Source organism: Thamnophis sirtalis, unplaced genomic scaffold, assembly GCF_051295495.1.
Source record: "Thamnophis sirtalis isolate CommonGarterSnake01/CBP01778 unplaced genomic scaffold, rThaSir2_p1.2 scaffold_5, whole genome shotgun sequence".
NCBI lineage: Eukaryota > Metazoa > Chordata > Lepidosauria > Squamata > Natricidae > Thamnophis > Thamnophis sirtalis.
The window spans coordinates 108967172-108991425 of NW_028261385.1; the positions used below are offsets into that span (position 1 = coordinate 108967172).

The 24254-nt window shown below is 39.1% G+C and overlaps 1 protein-coding gene across 20 annotated transcripts in view; it reads left to right on the top strand.

The window, feature by feature from the left end:
* Positions 1-24254, top strand: part of ADGRL3 (adhesion G protein-coupled receptor L3) — a 540567-nt gene that overhangs the window by 368109 nt on the left and 148204 nt on the right. For 15 of the 20 annotated variants that reach the window (XM_087716492.1, XM_087716493.1, XM_087716494.1 and 12 more), the window contains 3 exons: positions 10-132; positions 6636-6844; positions 7243-7419. In XM_087716492.1, coding sequence (XP_087572618.1) covers positions 10-132; positions 6636-6844; positions 7243-7419 — 509 coding nt within the window. The remainder of the gene's footprint in view (positions 1-9; positions 133-6635; positions 6845-7242; positions 7420-24254) is intronic. The other 5 variants (XM_087716481.1, XM_087716486.1, XM_087716500.1 and 2 more) reach the window with 1 other exon arrangement.

Sequence of the window (24254 nt, forward strand, 5' to 3'; positions counted from 1 at the left end):
TACTAATAGAGCTGGAAGTTGCAAGGCTAAGCACAGATGGAAACCTGGAAGATCTTAAATTCCCACAGAATACTGGCTTTGGCAGCACCATCCAGCTGTCAGCAAATACATTGAAACAGAACGGTCGAAATGGTAAGCTCAGCTCTTTACTGCTGCTTTTAGGATTGGAGAAATGTTTTCTTTTAAGTTTAAATCATAGCACTTTCACTATCTTTCCGGCTATAGCACATTAATAAAGTAAGTCAAATTGCTTTATTGAATCAAGCAGACAACATACTATGGCTGAATCCTCAAAGCAAAGTCTCTGGATCCTTAGTTGCCCTGGTCACTAGCAGCAGCTGTTGCTGCTGCTAAATGCCAGGTCAGCCTGCAATACATTCTTCCCCATCTGAGATATATTGTATGTGAGAGGGCTGGGTTGGCATAAATAACAAACATCAGCCTGAGCATAGAAGGCAGTCCCCTCTTGGAAATCTGACTACTCAGCTACAACTCCAGGGGCAGGGGAAGTAGCTGTAGTCATTTGGGAGAGTGATGGCTTTGAGAGGTACTGCTGTGCAGATAACCATATGAAGTCCTGTTTGTGCAGTAGGGCTTTAGGGATCAGGTGGAATTGCTGTTGCCATACCAGGTCTCCTGGTGCACAGCAGCCTCTCAATCAGGACACCATGATTCTGTTGCTAGACTTACAGTTGAGTTTTTCAACTTATATTACTTTCAATCTGCCTTCCTTGCATCCAGAATCAGAAGTGCCCTGGGGTTCGAGACCACCTTAGGCACAAGGCTAGCTGGGCCTTGTCCTTAAGTCACTCTCTCTGCGTTCTAGAAAGGAGCCTGTGGCAAACTATTTGAGCAGCTGTCAAACAAAATAGCTTGGATTTGTTCTGAGCTGGACTTCAGCTATGTCAAACCTATTGAGTTGATTGAGACAAATCTGGCTTGTTATTTGGGAAAGGTTTGAATCTATTGATCCCAAGGAAATTAACAGAATCCTTAGAGGAGCAAGCATGTGTACATATGCATTAGTGCCATGCCTCTCCTGGTTAGTCAAGGCTTCTAAGGAGATGCTGTATGGTTAGTTCAGATTGTGCTTCTTCAAGTTAATCCTTGAAGGAGAAGATCTAATCTGTGCTTAAACAAGCAGTGATCTGCCCACCCTTTAAGAAACCATTATTGCACTGAATGGTAGGCACAATTTTTGTCCTATCTCCATCTTTCCCTTTTTTGAGGAATCTTGCTGAAGAGGTGATCAGTGACCTCTTTACACAAAGGTGGTACTGAGATCCATTGATCACAGTTCTAGATAAACTCTTGTGGGTCTAGGATGAGGTAGTACATATCCGAGGGAGGACGAGGACAAAACCCTGCTCCAAGTCTCCTGAATTGTTCTAAAAGAATATAATAAGAAAATAAGAATATGGACAGTTCCCTGGCCCATCTAGTTCAGCAGTTTACTCTCTCAGTGGCCAATCAACCTCACAAGGAAGCTTTATATTGGTCAATTGACAATAGCAGAAATGTAGGATAGTAATGTTAAATTTGATAATAACAAAAAGGCCTAGAAGGAAATTGCATGATTAAATAAAGCTAAAAACATTTGTCTCTAAGTAGAGACAAGTAGACATGTCAAGGGCCACATTCCATCTCTCTGCAATTTGTCGTATATTTCCCAGATTAAGAATGATGGATTTAAAAAATCCATGTATTAGGAAAAATGTGTACAGAATGCATTATCAAAAGAAGGTTGCTTGCCAAAATAGCTGAATGAAGTTGCATTGAAAACATATATATTAGGAAATATATGCACCAAAATGTATACAATTTTAAAGATTGTTTAAAAATGTTCCCGAGCACAGTATGGGCGACGGTGCAAAAGGCAAATAAGTTTTTTTTTATTTAGGCTTAGAACACTGTGTATAAACATGGTGGTCATTTCTGTAATTTGATTAAAGACTGACCAGAATTTATGAAACTCTTGCCTAAATTGTGTATAGTATCATTCCCATTGTTTAACTCAGTCTTCCACAACTTTGGCAACTTTAAGATGGGTGGACTTCAACTCCCAGAATTGATGGGAGGCTGGGAAATTATGGGACTTTTAGTCAACCACCTTAAAGCTGCCAAGGTTGAAAAAGCTCAGACAGCCACAATATCTTTATTTTTAGAAAGCACTTCATATACTGTATTGTACATATTATGACCAGCCTCGCATTCAGTGGTTTTGGCACAGAAGCGGCAATGCATTTGCAGTACAATATGCTAGAAGTCTGATTTCCATTCACTTTACATTTAATTCCCATATGACCATATCTGTTATGACTGGGAACTTAATAACCCAAGATGTAGGGCTTGTTATTATGGCTTTGAAATGGGAGGCACATACTCAGCGACTGTGTTTTGTGTTGTTTTATATTTGCTCTATCCTTTCTTTTTTTGTAGTTATTTATGGTCTGTGGGGATTTGGATTCCATTTTTTGACTATTCTGGCTGCCCATAGTTTAGCTTCATGGCTATTACTTTTTTGTTAAAACAAGAATATAAAGACTTTTTAAAAATTAAAAGTGTGTTTTTGAAAGGGATGAAGGGGTTAGATGCATATCTGGTTCTTTTGGGAGGAGAACCTATGCCTTTATTCCATTCCAAAACCCCACTATTTCTCCCCCTCCAAACACATTAACTTTATTATTGTCATTGGCCAGTATTAATTAACCTGATAAATGCTATCCTGATAAGCACCAACTACAATTGAAATCTTCATGTTAAGAAGTAAAGAGAAGGCAAAAACAAAATGTAATAAGGCCAAGTTATCAAACTGCTGAAACTCCACCTTCAAGGCAGGAAACGAAGACAAATACAATGAGGCCAGGGCAAACTTGAGAAGAGGCATTAAGATGGCTAAACAGAAATACAAACAAAAGGTAGAGAAGCAACTGGAAGATAATAACTCAAGACAGGTATGGCAGGGGCTACAACACCTAACCAACTATAAGGGCAATATGAAAAAGAAATAGCCAATGCTAATGCCCTGCTGGTGGAGGAGCTAAATAGCTTCTTTGCCTGCTTTGAGATCAAAAGACCAGTGTCTGTGGTTCTAGCCCAAAGGCCCTCTAACCTCCAGCCACTCACCCTAGATGAACTTCAAGTGAAAGCTGTGCTGAAGGCTGTAAATCCCAACAAAGCTGTAGGCCAGATAGGGTGCTGGGGAAAGTGGAAACTGTGCTCACCAATTAACAGGGGTTCTGACAAGGATTTTTAACATCTCCCTGCAACAGGCTAGAGTCCCATCATGCTTGAAAGCAGCCACAATTATCCCAGTTCTGAAGAAAGCAGCCATAAACAGCCCGAATGACTATAGACCCATTGCACTGACATCTATAGTGATGGAGTTCTTTGAGAGATTGACCCTACAACACCTCAGGTTCTGCCTTCCACCAAATTTTGATCAACACCAGTTTGCTTATCGAAGCAACAGGTCAACAGGGGATGCCATCACCACTGCTCTACAGTACAATTACTGAGCTACCATGAGAAATCTGGGAATTATGTCAGAATGCTTTTTGTAGACTATAGCTCGGCCTTTAACACCATCTTACCAGGCATTCTCATTGAAAAGCTAACTGACCTGAATTTCCCTCTCCTCACTTGTGAATGGATCAAAGACTTCCTAATGGATCGTCCACAAACAGTAAGGGTTGGGTCCTTTGCATCTTCCACATTAAAGCTCAGCACAGGCTCTCCTCAGGGCTGTGTGCTCAGCCCCTACGTGTACATGCTGTATAGACATGACTTCATATCCTCTGATCCATCCAACTTCATAATAAAGTTTGCAGATGACACAACTGTGCTAAATCTCATAACTGGAAGGGACGAATCAGCATGCAGGGAAGAAGTCTAGAAGGTATCCGCATGGTGCTCAAAAAACAACTTACATCTAAATACTAGTAAGACAAAGGAGATGGTGCTAGATTTCCAGAAGCACAGAGAAGACCCTACCCACAGTATATCAAGGGGGGGCTATGTGGAGAGGGTTTCCTCTTTTAAATTATTGGGAGTGCTTATTAGTCAAGATCTAACCTAGAAAAACAACATGTCCCTGGTGATTGGAAAGGCCCAACAGAGACTTCATTTCCTTAGTGTTCTGCGAAAAAATCAGGTGGAACAACGGCTTATGACCTCTTTCTATTGGTCCACAATAGAAAGTGTCCTCACATATTGCATTATAGTATGGTACGCTGGTTTAACTGCTGCAGACAGGAAGGCACTATAGAGAGTGATCAATTTGGCACAAGAAACCATTGGTTGCCCTCTAACACCACTGGATGACATCGCCAGGTCTTGCTGCTTTAGCAGAGTAAGGGTGATTCAGAGATGAATCACACCCTGATCAGTGTCTCTTCGCACTTTTACCATCAGGCAGAAGACATCAAAGCTTAGCCAGGCAAAAAATAGGTTTAAAAATAGTTTCTATGCTTGGGCTGTCAGGCTCTTAAACACAACCACAATCACTCCACACACATGCTGAAATGTATGACTAGTTTTTTTTCTTTTTTCTTTTCCCCTAATTACTTGCATTGGAATTATTCCTTATACTATTTATGTTGTTTGTATTTTTTGTCATGGATTGCACCAGTGAGGCTAAAACCAATTTCTTTGTATTTATTTTGTACAATGACAATAAAGACTAGACTAGACTATTTTCCCCAGCCTTATAAATTACAACTCTGCTTTCAAATCTCAGCATTTTTCTTATGTTCACAGGTACCATTAGGAGCATAAATATTAATGAGTGGATTCTTTTTGTTCATCACGTTTTAGCCTAAGTCACCTCTTAGCCCGCCTATTCTAAACTCTTGCCTGTGCACTATTTCTATATTTCCATATTCCTGTGATTCCTGTATTTCCATATTCCTGTGACAGGCAGCCAAACAAATAGGTTTAAAAAATAGTTTCTATCCTTGGGCTGTCAGACTCTTAAACACAACCACAATCACTCCACGCACAAGCGGAAATGTATGACTAGTTTTTGAGTTTTCAGAAACAATCTCATCAAATTGTTTGAACTTAAGACTGAACTACACTGGGAATGGTAGTTGTTAGCACCTAGACCTACAGTAGTTGAAAGATCAAACACCTCTAGATTGGTGCAATAAATAGTGGTTTGCTAATACGAAATGCATAGCTGGGCTTGTGACTGCTACTGAAGTTGAAAGTCATGAAAAGTGTGCAGGTTTTCCTACAAATACCTCAATTGGAGGAATAGGAAAGTATTATAGTTTGATTAAGAAAGCACAACACTTCAAAATGTCATGAATATGCCTCCCAAAAAAAACCCTCCAAGTCACACACAGAGTATCTCATGGCTGAGCCTGAGAGTCAATAGGCCTATGCTGGAAAAGTAACCAAATTCCTATTTTAATTAGTACCAAGAACTACATTTTTTTTACATTTTACATTTTATTAAGATTTATAGACCGCCCTTTTCCCTGAGGGGACTCAGGGTGGCTTACAATCACAGGGAAGGGGGTGCAATATCAAAAACAAACAATATGTGAACAAAAGAAAGAAGATAATAAAACACAACTTGCATTCAACAGTCAACACTCGGGCGGGTAAATTGGGAACCTATCCCCAGGCCTGATGGGAGAGCCAGGTCTTGAGGGCTGTGCGGAAGGTCTGGATGGTGGTGAGGGTACGGATCTCGACGGGGAGGTCGTTCCACAGGGTCGGAGCTGCAACAGAAAAGGCTCTCCTCCGTGTAGTCGCCAGTCGACATTGACTGGCAGATGGAGTTCGGAGGAGGCCCAGTCTGTGCGATCTAATCGGTCGGAGGGAGGTGATCGGCAGAAGGCGGTCTCTCAAGTACCCAGATCCACTACCATGGAGTGCTTTAAAGGTGGTCATCAATACCCTGAAGCGCACCTGGAGATCGACAGGTAGCCAGTGCAGCTCACGGAGGATGGGTGTAACGTGGGCGAACCGTGGTGCGCCCACTATCACTCGCGCGGCTGCATTCTGGACTAACTGCAGTCGCCGGATGCACTTCAAGGGCAACCCCATGTAGAGCCCATTGCAGTATTCCAGCCTAGAGATCACAAGGGCTCGAGTGACTGTTGCGAGAGCCTCCTGGTTTAGGTAGGGCCGCAACTGTCGGACCAGGCGAACCTGGGCAAATGCCCCCCTGGTCACAGCCGACAACTGATGGTCGAAAGTCAGCTGTGGATCCAGGAGGACTCCTAAGTTGCGGACCCTATCTGAGGGGTATAAAATTTGACCCCCCCCAGCTTAAGAGTTGGAACATTGGCCAAATTTTTGGGAGGGAAACACAACAGCCACTCGGTCTTGTCCGGATAATAACTAGATAATAACTCTCACGCTGAGCCCGCAATGTTACAGAGCAGTGCATCTTTATATATGGCTGTATTAGAATTTCTTTATTGTGATTATATGTACAGCAACTCTGATTAATTAACATTAATCACTTTGCTCACATTAGTAGGTTACTGCACCACCAATCCTGAAAGCAGTTCTACAATTTTTTAAACTCCATTAAGAGAGTTTTTCTATTATAGAACAAAAATTTATGGATTAGAAATTCTGAGAACTGATTTAATTAATTACCAAATTTTCTGTTTCAGGTGAAATCAGAGTGGCCTTTGTCCTATACCACAATCTGGGCCCCTATCTTTCCACAGAGAACGCCAGCATGAAATTAGGGATGGAAGCCATGTCTACTAATCATTCTGTCATAGTGAATTCTCCTATCATCACAGCAGCGATTAATAAGGAGTTCAGCAATAAGGTTTACTTGGCTGATCCTGTTGTGTTCACTGTCAGACACATTAAGGTGAGGACTTGCTTCCCTGGCAGAAAGCTTCACATTTTGAGGTGGATTATTTTTCACTATTCCTGAAAACATCATACAAAGTGTTCACTTCCTCCCCCTACCTACAACACTTTTCACGTAAAGCCAGTCCTCCTCCCCAGAAGTTATCTGATCTACATAAAAGATATATAATCTTCATAAAGCACTTGGGATTTTTAATTGTTTTGTAGTAGAAATGAAGTAATTCTGCAGAGCTGACTTTAGCCCTAAACAAATCAAATAATTGGGGGAGGGGTAATTTTTAAAATGAGAAGAGCAATGTTTTTGTGGTGTCCATCACCCTCTGTTGCTAAATGACTAGGAGAACAGAGTTGATTTAATTTAGTATTTTTTTTCATTGATGTATTTCTTCCCTATAGCAGTCAGAAGAAAATTTCAACCCCAACTGTTCATTCTGGAGTTATTCTAAACGCACAATGACAGGATACTGGTCAACTCAAGGTTGTCGGCTCCTCACAACAAACAAAACGCATACAACATGTTCCTGTAATCACTTAACCAACTTTGCTGTTCTGATGGCCCATGTGGAAGTGAAGGTAAGTGATGGATAAATACAACTATTAAAAATTGGAAATGGTTACAGAATGGAAGGTGGTGTCATATGTATGTGGGCAATATTACAATTATGCATCTCATGCTCAGCAAATGATGTCATTCACTTGTCTACCCAGTGCCTGCGGGGAGAAACCAGCTTTAATTCAACCTTGGCAAGACAGAGTGGCTTTGGGTTTTTATCCATGCTTGAGGGCCTGGTGATTTGTCATATTTTATGAGGAAGCACTCTTTGACAAAGTTGGTATACAATTTGGGTCTCCTGGATTCATAGTCCTGCTGGAGGAACAGTTAAAAGTGGTGACTAGGGAAGGACTTTGCACAACTTCATATTGTGTGTCATTTGCACCTTTTCATACAGCTGGGGTTTGCTGGTGCCTGGGTTAATTACTTCTTAGTTTAATTGTGTAACAGATTCTACATGGTGCTGCCCTTGAAAATTTCCTGGAATTTGTGCTTCATGCAGCAATGTGGAAAGTTCTGTGTGCTCCATATTTCACCCATGTTACACCACTGCAACATAGGTTGCACTGGCTTTTAATTGCTTTTCCGGTACACCTGGTTAGCATCTATATGACATGGGCTGAAGTTATTTATGGAACTGCCTTTCTATGAAGGTGTCCGATCCAGTTCACCGACAAAAGGGCGAATGACAAAACCGCGCCCGACTAAACCGCGTCGCTGATGTCATCAACAGGGCGACAACAGGGTGGAGACAGAAGCACGATGTAAACCCTAAACCTGAACTTATCCCCTAACCCTAAACCTAACCCTAAACCTAACCCTTAACCTAACCCTAAACCTAACCCTAACCCTAAACCTAACCCTTAACCTAACCCTAAACCTAACCCTAACCCTTAACCTAACCCTAAACCTAACCCTAACCCTTAACCTAACCCTAAACCTAACCCTTACCTTAAGTTGAATCGGCTTTCTTTCAATGCGCTATTTAAAGCGCCCTTCTTTCTCCGCGCTGGCTGTTGTCGCCGCATTGATGACGTCAGCGACACGGTTTAGTCGGGCGCGGTTTTTTCGTTCGCCCTTTTGTCGGGTCACGGTCCGATCCATGTATCTGCCATTCTTCGGTGGACAAAGGGGTGGGTGGGTAGATTTGATGCATTTTGTTCTTTCTCCTTTCTATGTCTTGCCTTGCCGGTTTATATAACCTTTTGCCTGATTTATAACCATTGCCTAGTGCCTCAGAGGCCTAGAAAATCATCACCTCTTGCAGGATGCTTGGAGGTGGAGGAAGCCATGTGGTTTGAAATTCCGGGAGATGCTCCTTGAGAATCCTTGCTTATCTGTTTCTCAGAGAGGCTGCTACAAAAACATCTTCACACCTGTGGATTGGTGGGAATCCACATTGGGAGGGTTTCCTAAGTCCCTTTATCATGAATTGTATAGCCTGAGGGTCCCGGAGCCTGCTTTGAATGTTGATTTGCTTTCACTCCTTTTCAATAAAAGATTCCTTTTGAAATACCAGGCTTTCAAGAGTCCATGCTTTTTTGAAAGGGGTAGGGGTGAGGCAGGCCCTTACATAAAGACTCTGCAATAGTGGCCAAGCCGGAGAGAGTCCTTCGGGATTGGGCGACATACAAATCTATTAAAATTGGAATTGGAAATTGGAATTTTTTTTCTTCCAAATTTATATTCTACCGAGGGGACCCTGCAACAATGTCCAAACAGAGAAGCAAACAAGGGAAAGCCAAGTGCTGGGGAGAAACCTCGACAACTACCCAACCTGATACTGGCTCCATATGTCCCATAGAAGACATTGAAGCTGTCTTTGAAAGTTCCATGAAGCCCCGATGGTCTGTTGCCGTAGGAAAAAGTGACATCTGGGACAGAAGAACCAGGGGGTGAACCTCACCTGCATCTGCAAACCTGGGTGGGAAAAGGAACAGGAAGCCCTTTCCGATCAGGAGGAACTGATCAGGGAACCACTAACAGATGGTAATTTGTAGCAACACATCAACTGCCTCGTAATGGAAGCCCTACAAAACCTCACCATCTAAGATGAACTGGGATGCCAGAGGGAAGGGAGGTGGAGAAAGGGAACAGGCAAATAGCCATGGATGGCCACCCTGCTGAGGCCACTATCATTCCCAAAGAATACCAGGATTTGGCTGAGGTATTTAGTGAGAAAGCATCAGATGAACTCCCACCTCATCATGCTACGGATTGTGCCATTGAGATTTTACCAGGGGCTAAACTTCCAAAACTAAAGATATACTGCATGTCCCCTGGAGAACTAGATGAACTTAGAGCATTTATCAACAAAAATCTAAAAGAGGTTTCATCGAACCTTCCTGACTGAAAATAGCAGCCCCTTTTGTTCCACAAAAGGAAAGATGGCTCCTTACGCTTTTGTGTTGACTACCATAACCTAAACACAATTAGTGTGGAAAATATGTACCTACTCCCCCTCATGAAGGACATGGTGACCCAAGAGCCAAGGTGGCGCAGTGGTTAAAAGCAGCACTGCAGGCTACTGCTAGATCAGCAGGTCAGCGGTTCAAATCTCACCGGCTCAGGGTTGACTCAGCCTTCCATCCTTCTGAGGTGGGTAAAATGAGGACCCAGATTGTTGGGGGCAATATGCTGACTCTCTGTAAACCGCTTAGAGAGGCCTGAAAGGCCTATGAAGCGGTATATAAGTCTACTGCTATTGCTATTGCTATCTCTCTAAAGGAAAAATCTTTTCAAAGCTGGATTTATGAGAGGTGTACTACCGCATCAGAATTAGGAAAGGGGATAAGTGGAAAACTACTTTTAACACTCCACTGGGGTGTTACCAATTTAAAGTACTCCCTTTCGGACTACAAGGGGGCCCTGCCGTGTTTATGCAACTAATTAACGAGATGCTCCATGAACATTTATACAAAGGGGTCCTGGTTTATCTTGATGATATTCTCATTTACACCAAAACAAAAGCAGAACACATAAAACTAGTCCGAGCAGTTCTCGCTAAACTCCAAGCCACCAAACTCTATGCAAAACTCTCTAAAAGTAAGTTCCACCAAGAAAGAATTGACTACCTGGGATACAGAATATCCCACGAGGGAATAGAGATGGATCCACAAAAAGTAAAAGCCATCATCGATTAGGAGCCACCCCAAACCCATAAACAACTACAAGGTTTCCTGGCTTTTGCTAACTTTTACCCTCACTTCATCCCAGCCTTTGTGAGAATCACTCTCCCCATTACGAACTTGCTAAAGACAAAAGGGGGGGGGCGAAACCAAGGAAACCCCTTAACTGGACCATGGAATGTGAAGCAGCATTTGAAAAACTATTCTCAGCCAAACCAATCCTAAAACATCCAGACCCAGTACAACCATTTGCCATCCAAGCAGCTGGCAGTGATGTGGCAGTAGGAGCGGTCCTACTGCAAAACAATGAACAGGGACAATTGCAACTTGTGCATATACATCCAAAAAATTGACAGAAACCAAGTAAAGATGGGCTATATGGGAGAAAGAAGCTTATGTAGCGCAATGGGGCCTCCTCACATGGAGACAATTCTTAGAAGGGAACAAAATCCCCTTTGAAGTCTGGACTGATCATAAAAACCTAGAAGCTCTGAAGATACCATGAAAACTCTCCCCCAAACAAGTATGTTACACACAATACTTTAAACAGTTTAATTTCATCCTCAAATATCTTCAAGTAGGGAAAAACTTCTTAATTGTTGCCCTATCCAGAAAACCTAATGCAACAGCAAAAAGACTGAAATTGTTAAATGTATGCTCCAAACACCCCAGCTAGCCGCCAAAGTAATTACCCAAGCACAAGCACAAGCCAAAAAAGAACCGCTTGCTGACAATGCAATGGTTTCCAAATTTAAGGAGGTTCTACTTAAGGATGACTGGTTTCAAGCACACAAAAACATTTGTTTGCTCAAAGACGACAGCCGGGTAGAAAACAAACTTTATGTCCCTGCTAGCCAAAGATTAGATCTTATGAAGCAATGCCTCGACTCCAGGATAGCTGGACATTTTGGATTTGGGAAAACTCTACACCTCATCAAAAGACAATTCTAGTGGCCATTCCTTTAAAAAGACATTGAGAGCTACATTGCTAGCTGCCCCACATGCGCAGCTTCAAAAAGACGACAAGGAAAATCCCCAGAACTGTTACAAACTGTAGCAGAACCTTCAGCACTCTGGAGAGAGATTTCTATGGATTTTATAATGGAGCTGCCTGAAAGCATGGGAAACACAGTTATTGGGTTGTAACGGACCTCTTTTCAAAACAGGTCCATTTCATACTCTGCCAGAAGATCCCAACAGTCAAGGCACTAGAAAAAATGTTTTTAGTCCACATTTATTGCCTCCATGGAGCTTCACAATGGAGTATCTCAGAGAGGGGTGTCCAATTCACTTCCAGATTTTGGTGGGCTTTCTTAAACCTGTTAGGCTCCTCCCAGGGGCTGTCCTCTTCGCATAATTCCCAGACAAATGGCAGGGTTGAAAGGACCAATGAGGTGTTAAAACAATATTTAAGATGTTTCATTAACTACCAACAGGACAACTGGACTGACCTCTTATCTTTTGCTGAAGTAGCTTTTCAGATTTTTCTAGTCTTTTATTAAATATTTATGTCTTACTAATTTATCAATGTCTATAAAATTTGGATGTTTCATTGCTTCTATTGTAGATAGCTATTTTCAGATTTTAATATAGTGGATTTTTTTTTACTTTTTGCCAATTTTGTGTCTTTGGAAATGTTTGTTTGTTTCATTTTTCCATCCCAAATGAACGCGTGCCATCCTACTTGAAGATTGTGTCCTTCAAGTGCCAGAATTCTTTTTTTCCCAACTCAATCCACTCTTTTAGCCATGTTAATGTAGCTGCCTGAAATTCATTCTCTTGTTTTTTTCAGCATGTTTTATGTTATTAGTTTTCTTTTGTTTTTATTGATATTTAAACCTGCCACATCACCTATTTCTTCTATCCTTTGAATTAATTTAAGTCTGGATTGCAATGGGTCTTCCAATATGAATATTAGATCATTGGCAAAAGCTTGGATTTTATATTCTTCCTTTTTTATTTTTAGTCTTATTATCTCCTGATCCTTCCTAACTCTGGTTAGGAATATTTCTAAGGTTCGAATAAAAAGAAGTGGAGAAAGAAGACATCCTTGTCTTTCTCCTTTTGTAATCTCCATTTTTTCTATTGTATCCTCATTCATAAGCACTTTTGCTGTTTGGTTTGTGTATCCATTTTCTATCATTTTTACAAATTTTTCTCCAAACTTCATAGTATCTAATTGTAATGTTATGAATTTATGTTGTAAAATGTCTTTTGGGCAACAAGGAAAACCAATGCAGTTTGTTTCTCCGGGTGTGCTTTGTAATATTCTAGGATGTTTATTATAGTCCTCATGTTATTTTTGATCTGTCTGTGTGGAAGAAAACCATTTTGATCTGGGTGAATCTGTTCATTTAGAGTCTGTTTAATCCTTTCTGACATAATTGAGGCAAATATTTTATAATCCGAGTTCAGTAATGAGATGGGTCTATAATTTTGAAATTTCTGAAGGTCTGAATCTTCTTTTGGTATGAGAGTTCTCGTTGCTTCTGTCCCTGATGCCGGTAGTTTAGCTTCTTCTAGCGCTTCATTTAATACTTCTAATAGAGGTTCTTCCAATATTTCTTGTGTGTTTTTCTATAATTCCACCAAGATTCCATCTGGACCTGGAGTTTTATTATTTTTTTTGTTTTTTCAATGCCATCCCTAACTCTTTTATTGTAATTGGTCTGTTTATCGGCAAGAGCCGAGGTGGCGCAGTGGGTAGAGTGCAGTACTGCAGGCCACTTCAGCTAACTGCTATCTGCAGTTCAGCAGTTCAAATCTCACTGGCTCAGGGTTGACTCAGCCTTCCATCCTTCCGAGGTGGGTAAAATGAGGACCCGTATTGTTGGGGGCAATATGCTGACTCTGTAAACCGCTTAGAGAGGGCTGAAAGCCCTATGAAGCGGTATATAAGTCTAACTGCTATTGCTATTGCTATTATCATTTCTCTGTTTTTGTCTGGGATTGCATTTATGGTTGCAAAATTTAGGTATTGTTTGATCCTGTCTTCTGGTATGTTATCTTGTGAATAGAGTTTTTTAAAATATTTTTGAATTATACTCTTTTTCTCTTCTGGTCTGTGTTGTATGACTCCATCCTCGTCTTGTAATTGATATATAGTCCTTTTTTCTTTTTCTTTTTTCAATTTATGTGCTAACCAACATCCGGATTTATTTGTGTGTTCAAAGTAATTTTGTTTAGCCAATTTAATCTTCTGAGCTAGTTCTTCCTGTACTGTTAAATTGTACTTGTGTTTTATGATCTCTCTTTTTTCTTTCTTAGTCCTGTTTTGAGGATCTTTCTGTAGTTCCGAATCCACCTCCTTAAGTTCCTTCTGTAATATCCCTTGTTGTACCTTTTTTTTCTTGTTTTTCCTTGCCATATAGGCAATTGTTAATCCCCTGACATATGCTTTTGTGTGTCCCAAAGATTTTGTAATGATGTATCTTCTTTTTTGTTCATCATAAAAAATATTTTCAGTTCTTTCTCTAACATTTGTATGTATTCTTTTTCTTTTACCAGATTTTGGTTCATCATCCATCTTTTTTTCTTTTTACGGCCTTTCCACCTTATTTTAATTGGATTGTGGTCCGCCCAGTTGTTAGTCTCTATTTCTACTTCTTCCATCTCATTCCGTGGACCAGGTGTCATCCAGGCCATGTCAATTCTTGACTAGGATTGGTGCTGATTTGAATAGAATGTGTATTGGATGATTGTCTTGTGTGTCTCTCTCCATATGTCGTGTAAATTAAGTTCTGCCGTCATTCCTAAAAATGATTTAGGTAGGATATTTCTCTTTGTTTTATTCTTGTTTCATTAGTTACACATTTGTTACACATTTAGTAATAGGGGATAGTTTTAGTAGTGATTGACAAATCTCCCACATTTAAATATAATTTAAGTAATCTTAGATGAGTGTAGTATACCACCCTATCTCAGAGATTACTGTATCACCTTCACATCTGGTTCACACTAAGAGAGAGCCATATTAAGAAGCTGAAAATAGCAAAAACAAAAATAAAAAAATCTCACTGGATAAAATGGGTTCTCATAATGATCACTACAAAAAAGATCATAAAATTGGGCATGGTCACATAGTGAATCACTTACATGTTCAGCATGACATATGACAATAACTCCATGTTCAATTATGGTCATAGGTTAAGGCCCATAATACACCATAAGCAGTGGTGGGGTTCAAATAATTTAACAACTGGTTCTCTGCCCTAATGATTTCTTCCAACAACCAGTTCACCAAATTGCTCAGAAACTTAACAACCGGCACGAAGCTAGAAATGTATAGGGGCTGAAGCTTGTGGGGCAGGAATAAACGTTTCCCAGCCTATCAAATGCCAGTATCATATCAAAAAATGTCAACCATTCATAGCTATTAGCTGACTTTACAAGTATCTGCTAATTCAGGAAGGAAAAAGAAAAAAGAAGAGGAAGAATCTTTACAGTTTATATGAATTTGGCTCCTGCACCCATTTATGTTTCTTGTTTTTCATTTTAATGTTCCTTCTGTCTCAAAGGACTTTTGAAACGTTCTGTAAAAAGAAAGAAATTTAGCAAATTCTCCATTGGCTCAATTCATCATGTACATACAGCTATTCCTAACATGGAGCGTATCACATTATACCTGCTTGTCATATAACTGCTAAAGGCAATTGGTTAATCTGCCTTTTAAGTTGTTTTATTATTGCATTCTCTTCTGTTTCATTATGACTATACATTTGGGGTCCCATTTTGTACACTGCTTTCTTGTCATTTGATGAAGAGTGCTTTAGAACTATTTTAATGAATACATAAATAGATGGTTGCTTTAAATGAATGCATAACTTCAGGGCCAGATGAATTTCATTCTAGTTTAATAAACACAATTTAATAGAACTTGCTGATGCACTGTTAATCTCTTGTCCCTGTGTTCATAAAATGTGAACACACAGCTAAAGCAGAGAGAAAACAACCTTGTCAGTCAGAGATAGATACTAGGGAAAATACTATAACTCATTGTAAGTTATTTTATAAATGCCCTGATAACTGCAGAATGATTTATAGAAACTATTTTGAAAGCAGATCATTATAGAAAATGTAATTGAGATTGTATACCTTAACTGCATGAGAACTACAATTACTGAATTCTACTTTGGAGAGTAAGATTATAGAGTTACCTCTAACGTGGACATGAAAATTAAGTCATCCTTGGTTCTCTTAAATGCTAGTTATCTTGTCATTCCCATTCCTGAGGCACACCAAAATTTTGGATATGGTTTTCACTGATTTTATACTTAATCCATCTTTAGAATGATATACACCAGTGTTGATGAACCTTTTTGGGCACTGAGTGCCGCACATGCGCATGCCAGAAATTGGAAGAGCAGCCGCCTCATGCACATGCACGCACCAGCCACCTGGTCTTCCGGTTTCTGGTGTGCATCTGCATGAGAAGACCAGCTGGCTGGTGTGCATGCACATGCTGGAAACCAGAAGATCATCTTCCCGCCATGCGCACTGGGTGGCTGCTCTTCTGGTTTCAGCACTCCCACGTACATGAAGACCAGCTGGACAGTGTGCCAGAACACAGAAGAGCAATGGGTGACGTCTTGCATGCCCAGAGAAATGGCTCTGCATGCAACTTCCAGCACGCATGCCTTTCGATCGCCATCACAAATATATATACCATTCATTTTCTTAAGATCTTAGATAACCATATACTTAGTCTCTCTTCCTGCCATAGATTTATTCTTATGCAGCAGATGATATGATCATATGATATTATGATCATGCCATTGTCTTGCTCACTGTAAAAAGGTAAGAGAACACCTATCTGACCTTGACAAATATAAATCATAGGGACCTGACAGATTACATCCCAGAATTCTGAAGGAGTGGGAGATGTTATCTCAGAACCATTGTAACATATCTTTCAAAAATCCTGGAGAACCTGGGAAGTACCCAAGTATTGGAAAAGGGCTGATATGGTTTCCATCTTCAAGATAAGAAAAAAACCAGACCCAGGAAACTACAGACCAATGGTAGTCAACCTAGTCCCTACTGCCCACTAGTGGACATTCCAGCTTTCATGGTGGGCGGTAGGGGTTTGCTGTTAACTCTGCGTTATAAATTTTATAAAGAAAAGTTACTGCCCTACTTTATAAATCACCATTACTGTGGAACCGGAGGGTGGTTAGAAAATTTTACTACTAACAGAGATACAAAAGTGGGCGGTAGGTATAAAAAGGTTGACTACCCCTGCTACAGACCATTTAGTAACATCAATACCTGGGAAGATCCTGGAAAAGATAATCAAGAAACAGATCTGCAAGCAACTAGAAGCAAATAGTTATAACTAGTAGCTAGCATGGGTTTGTTAAATTGTTAATTTATTTCATTCTTTGATAAAGTGACTAAATTAGTAGGCCAGCGAAATGCCGTAGACATTATATACTTAGATTTCAGTAAGGCATTTGACAAAATAGACCACAACCTAATTCTTGGTATGCTAGAAAAATATGGAATAGACAACATCACCACTAGAGGGATTTGTAGCTGGCTAACAAACCATACTCAATGAGTAGTTCTTAATAGTACTACATTCACATGGAGAGAAGTAAGCAGTCGGGTACCACAAAGCTCCATCTTAGACCTAGTACTCTTCAATATCTTCGTAAATGATTTAGATGAGGGAATAGAAGGGGAACTCATCAAATTTTGAGATGACACTAAACTGGCAGGAACAGCTGACACCCTTGAAGATAAGTTCAGGATCTAAAAAGATCTTGACAAATTTGAACAATGGGCCCTATCCCACAAAATGAATTTTAAAGTGGAGAAAAGCAAAGTTTTACATTTAGGCAGTAAAAATCAAAAGTATAAATACAGATTAGGCAAGACCTGGCTCAAAAATAGTAACTATGAGAGGGACCTTGGAGTCCTAGTGGATGATCACTTGAATATGAGCCAGCAGTTTGCAGCAGCAGCCAAAAAAACTAATACAATTCTGGGTTGTATAAACAGGCATAGAATCAAGATCACATGAAGTATTATTACAACTTTATAAAACCCTAGTAAGACCACACCTGGAATACTGCAACCAATGTTGGTCACCATACTACAAAAAAGATGTTGAGACTTTGGAAAAATTTCAGAGAAGAGTAACTAAGATGATCAAAGGCCTGGAGACTAAAACATATGTAGAATGGTGGCAGGATTTAGGTTTGGCTAGTCTAAAGAAAAGAAGAATTGGGGGTGACATGAGAGCATAGTAGTATTCCAGTATTTGAGGGACTGCCACATTATGAGCAACTAAGCAAGAAAGTTAAGGAGTTAGGTGCACAAGTAGTTTTTTTCATCTGTACTGCCAATGAAAGGTCAACACCCGGAAAGAGAACAGAAGATTCTAGAAGTGAACCACTGGCTAAAGGGTTGGTGTCACCCAAAAAAACTTTGAATTTCTGGCCATGGTCTGCACTACCTCCATGATGGGCTTTTGGCAAGGGATTGGAAGACTAACTGTGCACCTATTGAGAAATTGAATAGGTTCCTGACCAACCTAGCTGATAACTTTGTTGTCCAAAAGATAGAGGAAGGAACTAGAGGAAAATCTATACTGGACCTAATTTTCACAAACAAAGAAGCTTTTGCTAGAAAACTTTTTGCTAACCAGTTAACTAATGTCAACTATAGGAAAAATACCACAGTAGTAATGGGGGAACTTTACTAACATCAACTGGGAAACAGACTCTGCATGAAGTGGGAGATTGAACAGGTTCCTTATGAGCCTAGCTGACACCTTTGTCATCCTAAAAGTAGAGGGAACTAAAGGGTCAACTATATTGGATTTAATTCTTACCAAAAGAGATGAAATGATAAGGGGGGGGTTGAAGTTGCAGGAACCTTGGGTGAGAGTGATGATGTCATACTAGAATTCAACATTACGCAAACACAAGCAATAGAACATAATGATAACAGAGTCTTAGATTTTAAAAGAGCTGATTTTAACAAAATCAGAGAGAACTTGGGAAAGATTCCTTGGATTAAAATCCTAAAGTGGAAAACAACTCAAGAAGCTTGGGAAACTTTGAAAAATATGATCATAAAAGCCCAGTCCAGTGCAATACCACTGAAAAAGAAGAAATCCAAGAAGAAATCAGCATGGCTTCACAAAGATCTCTCTGACAAATTGAAAGACAAAAAGGACAAGTAAAAAAAATGGAAAGAGGGATACATAACTAAGGCAGAATATACATTACGGAAAATAACGGCAAAACAAAACCAAGGACACAGTTGGTCCACTAAAGAAAGAAGACAGCAAGGAAGTAACAGGCAGCAGAGAGAAAGCAGAGCTACTTAACTCATACTTTGCATGGTCTTCACGCAAAAAGAAACTATAGCTCAACCTACCAAAAACATAACTGTAAAAGACAGACTAGAAATAAAAGTTAAAATAAGCAAAAAAAAATGGCAAGAGAACACCTGTCTGATCTTGATTAATACAAATCACCCAAACCTGATGGATTACATCCCAGAGTTCCAAAGGATCTAAGAGTATGTGGTGGCAGCCAAAACAGCCAATGCAATTCTAAATTGAATTAATACAATCAAGATCAAGTGAGGTACTAACATCACTCTATAAAGCCTTAGTAAGACCACACCTAGAATACTGCAACCAGTTGTGGCCACCACACTATAAAAAGATATTGAGACTCTAGAAAAAATGCAGGGAAAAGCAACCAAGATGATTAGGGGCAGGGGTGGGTTCCAACAGTCACTACTGCTGGTTCACCCATGGGTGCGCCTCATGCATGTGCATGCGCAGTACAATAAAAAATTGTTCTGCGCATACACAGAAGCAAAAAACAAGGTGGCTATGGCAGCACCCAGAAAACTGGTTCGGGGGCATGGCAGGCCTGGGTTGCTTCTGGTTCCAGCAACCCAGACCACCAAACCGCTACCAGTCTGGCTGAACCGGTAGGAACCCACCACTGATTAGAGAACTGGAGACTAAAACATACAATAAACGGTTCCAAGTGCTCGGCGTGGCTAGTCTAGTGAAGAGAAGGACTAGGGGAGACATGATAGCAGTGTTTCAGTATTTGAAGGGCTGCCACAGAGAGGAGGGAGTCAAACTATTTTCCAAAGCACCTGAAGGCTAGACAAGGAATAACAGATGGAAACTGATCAAGGAAAGATTCAACCTAGAAATAAGGATAAATTTTCTGTCAGTGAGAATAATCAATCAGTGGAACAGCTTGCCTTCAGAAGTTGTGGGCACTTCATCACTGGAAGATTTAAAGAAGGGACTGGACTCCCATTTGTCAGAAATGGTGTAGGGTCTCCTGCTTTTGCTGGGAGAGGGTTGGACTAGAAGACCTACAAGATCCCTTCCAACTCTGTTAATATGTTCTTCAGAGATTTATGTGGATGGATCTGAAGCATAGATAATTATGACATAGATAATGTTGTCGTTGACTTGGTATGGGAGCTAGAGTTGAAACTACTGCTTCCAGCTCTTGAAATGTCTCTTCTTGGTCTTATCTAATTCTTGAGTCAGGAGCATAACATTAAGGGCAGATTAAATTAATTCTAAGCAATTGGACAAACCTTTCCTTGAAGCAATGTTATGGATTTGTAGTTGTTCTAAATATATACCAAATTATTTTCAGGAATGTAAACTTGCCATAAACATTGCAAGTTACATCTTCCAGTAAAAGGTTTTGCTTATTTCATATAGTTATAACATTGAATGAAACATTTGGTAATCAAGCCCAGCTATCTGCTTTGTGATCATTTATTCTTACTCCTTTCTCAACTTCTCATATTAATCTAGTACATAGTATCAGTTTAAGGGGAATTTTTTCTAGAGCCTTCCCATTTAACCTATTTTAGTTACTTCTTAGCCACAGCCATTTGGAATGATTTCACTTGGAGCAACTATTGTAGAAACCAATATCAGGGATATAATTGTTAATTCAAGAAAGGTGTCAGAAAAGGAACTGAGATTAAAGTTTGAAGAGACTGTAGAAGACATCAAAAACTGGGCAAGTGATATAATGACCTGAAGTGCGATGTGACTAATAAGAAAAAAAGGGGGGATATAAGTTACATTTTTTTAAAAAACTGTTTCCTTCTTTCCTTCCTTTGTTTCTTACTTTTTATTTCCTCTCCCATTTGATCCATCACTATGCTATTCAAAATATTCATTTTCTTTTATGATTAACAGAATTTATAGTAGAAGAACCATGTTAATCTATAGTAACCAAAAATCATAAGGAATCTGATAGAATGCATTAGTCTGAAAACCATATGAGCTCAGAGGTGTAGCTCCGAAAAACTTGCGACTTTCACTGAAATGTGTTGGCTTATAAAAGGTACCACCAGACTTTTTATGTTACATGATTAACAGCTAAAACTTGGATTCCATAGGAAAGACTACTTAATCCTGATTCTGGTATTTCTGTACAGATTGTTTGCCTGGAATACATGTTTAAAATAGTGAATCTTAATATTCAGTTAAATTACTTTAATATTGACTTTAAAATGTTCAAGGGAATAAGAGAAGGTATACTCAAAATTCACCAGAAGGATTTCACTTTAGGATTTGGTGGAAGCCTTCCTATGCCAATGGAAGACAGTAGTATGTTCATGACCCATACTTAAGCAATACCTCCGTTACAAAGCAGAACATTACATTGACAGAGCTGTTTTACTAGCAAAAATAATTATAATAGGATAATTGCAGCTTATGCTAATGGAGTGAATGAATGGTATAGTTGTGATATTACCTAGTATATTGTGTGTGTGGTGAAGCAATTGTCTGCTGGAGGAGTATTTCTGCTGTTTTGAGTTCATTGATTCCTTTTGTGTGCATCTGGACATCATTTCCACCATAATATTTGATTACTGTGATATTTCCATCCATTTTCTAGTTATGTATTAAAATCCAGCTTTCAATCAAAAGTGGTTATCTGAAAAGATGTATTAGTATTATAAATTTGCTGTCCGCCAGAAATGAGGTTCATGTTTTATGTTTATATGATTTGCAAAATTCTCCTTGGTGTAAATCTCCTTGTATGGTTTAGACATTATGTTACCTCAAGTCATGTTCTTTTTTATTCAAATTACTTTTTTCTTTAAAATTAACTTTGTATTGTTCAAGATTCTTTGTTCTTGGTGTACAAGGGGAAGGAATACAGGTGCCATTTCATTTAATACTGATGAAATGGCATATTTCAAGAATTGTATTATCTAAGTGTTTAGGTACATGCTAGTTGAAATATTAGGAAAGGGTATAAACCCTCTAATGGTGACTCTTATCCCTTAGGTTTGCTATTTGGCTTGTAGAATAATGGTCTATTTGGGGCAAAGATCCCTTATGGATATGTCCTAAATCAGTAATGCTATCAGGATTGCCTAAGACTAAGGAAGTGCTTGATCTACATATACATATATATATACATATACATATACATACATACATACATACATACATACATACATACATGTTGACCTCGTACAGGGGTAGGATATCTAACAAATCTAAAGCTGATGACTATGAGGAGAGCTTTTGCCATAAGATTATTTATCAGTCTCACAAGTCAGAGTACTACATGCACGTTTTCATGTGCTTCCATTGCTTCCTAACCCTCTGCCTGCTTTTGATGTATGCTGTACTCTGATTGTATGGGCCCCCTTGTCCCAGTGAGATGGCACTGATAGTTTAGGTGCTACTGGATTGATTGTATTACAGATACCCATGATTAGAAAGTGCTACTGCTATATTTTCCAAGGGCAATTTTAATAATCAAACTTTCATTACACGAAGAAACAGATGACAAATGAGGCAGAGAAAGAAAGATGAATTAATTTCTATAAAGCTCTCCTGCAGAAAGAATAAATAGTGATTATCTCTAAATTGAAAGAGCTAAAATGTTCACTGTCTTTGGTCTCTACCACTACTGAATCCCTCAAAATGTTGATGCAGTCAGTTAATTGATAGAGACAGATTCAGGGGAAGTTTGAATACAAAACAAGGCTTCTCTGTTAAATCCAGAAGGTATATGAACTAAAGACAAAAAACAAAGGAATTATTCACTCTGGCTTGTCATTGAGCTGGCAATTAAATCAACTGTTCTGTCTAAGATGAACAATAAAATAATTGTGCGGCATCTCTGGGAAGGGCCCTTCTAAACAAATTCCTCATGCAGTCCTATTATATACTACGGAATTTGAGCAAGTTATGCGTATTAAGGAGAAAAACACATTTTATTAAACTGGATTCAAGTTCTAATGATACTTCAAACACCAAATTATGGCTGGAATGAAAATGTATCTATGCCTGCAGATAGGCAAGTGGCTGCTTTGAATGCTAGAGAAGGAAAACATTGTAGCTAATTTAATTGAACTCATTCAACATCTGTTTCAATTCAAACTTGTGGAGGGATTTCATGCTGAGGGGAAGCTTACTCAATCTACATATGGCTGCTGTATTGTCTTACTAATATATAAAGTTAGACTATCAAGATTCAGATTTCTATATGGAAACTTCATTAGATGTATAATCTTGATTTGCTGTACACGTAACTACAGAGGAAAATAATGTGAACAGTCAGGTGGAAATCAAATGCAAAATATCAAATAATTATTTTAAAATTTACGTTTTTGAAAATTGCTAGCTTTACCTTCTTAATATTCTAATACTAATACTTAATATTCTAATACTATAATAGTTAAATCATTCCTATATACTATTACAGCATTAATCTATACTATAATAGTTTTAAAAGTGGAAATTCATTTTGATGTTTATTATTGATGGCTTTTATCTTCTTGAAATGAACCACATTTCCAATATGAAAGGATGAAAAATGCAATCATTATTCTCTCTAAATATTTTATTTCATTTATTCATTTATTTAACCATATTTATAACCTACTCCAATTCAGGCAGAATCTCAGCGGGAATCATCAATATTGCAGGCAGAGAATTAAAAATATATAATTTATTAAAATAATCAGTGAATAATCAAAAACCTCATAGGGATCCATGAAGCAAAACTAATTAAGGGCCAATATCATATTGATCTATAATTGGCATGTGCAAAGTGATTTAGATTCATTTCATTTAAGCAATTCTTGCCTTGGAGATGATGCAGTTTTCTTTACTGAAATGAAGATGTAACCTGCTTTACTTCTTTGAAATAACTCAGATAATGTTAGATACTTCAGACTAGCTTCAGTGGGAGAAAAACCCTCTCAGGATTTCCCTGCAACCCTGGCTAAAAGTATTCCAGGCCAGATAACTTCAAGATCTCACAGTTCAAAGTTGTCCACCTAGCAGACCTTCAGAACATAACGAGGGTGTTGCACCCTCAGAAACTTTCAGAAAATTCCTCTCAGACTTCTCCTGCACTACTTTCCAAAAAAGGCTTCCTTTTGTTTTCTCCCATAGTGCAAGCAATATAGGTAAAGTCTAAGGAGAGTTCATGGTTGCTTTGTTTTTGAAGTAGCTTGTTTTATTTAAAAGTTTGCCAAAGCAAAGAACCCCACTTTAAGTCTCATTCTGCAGCTCAGATTGATCTAGACTACTAATGCTATTAATCTATAATATGTGCCTTTTATGTTCATTGTCTTTGTGTAGCTGAGATCAAAACTCAGATGATACTCTTCAGGATACTAATTTTTAAACAAAACAAATCTGGGGGGGGGGAATGCAAACAAACAATTAACATAATCTGCAATGA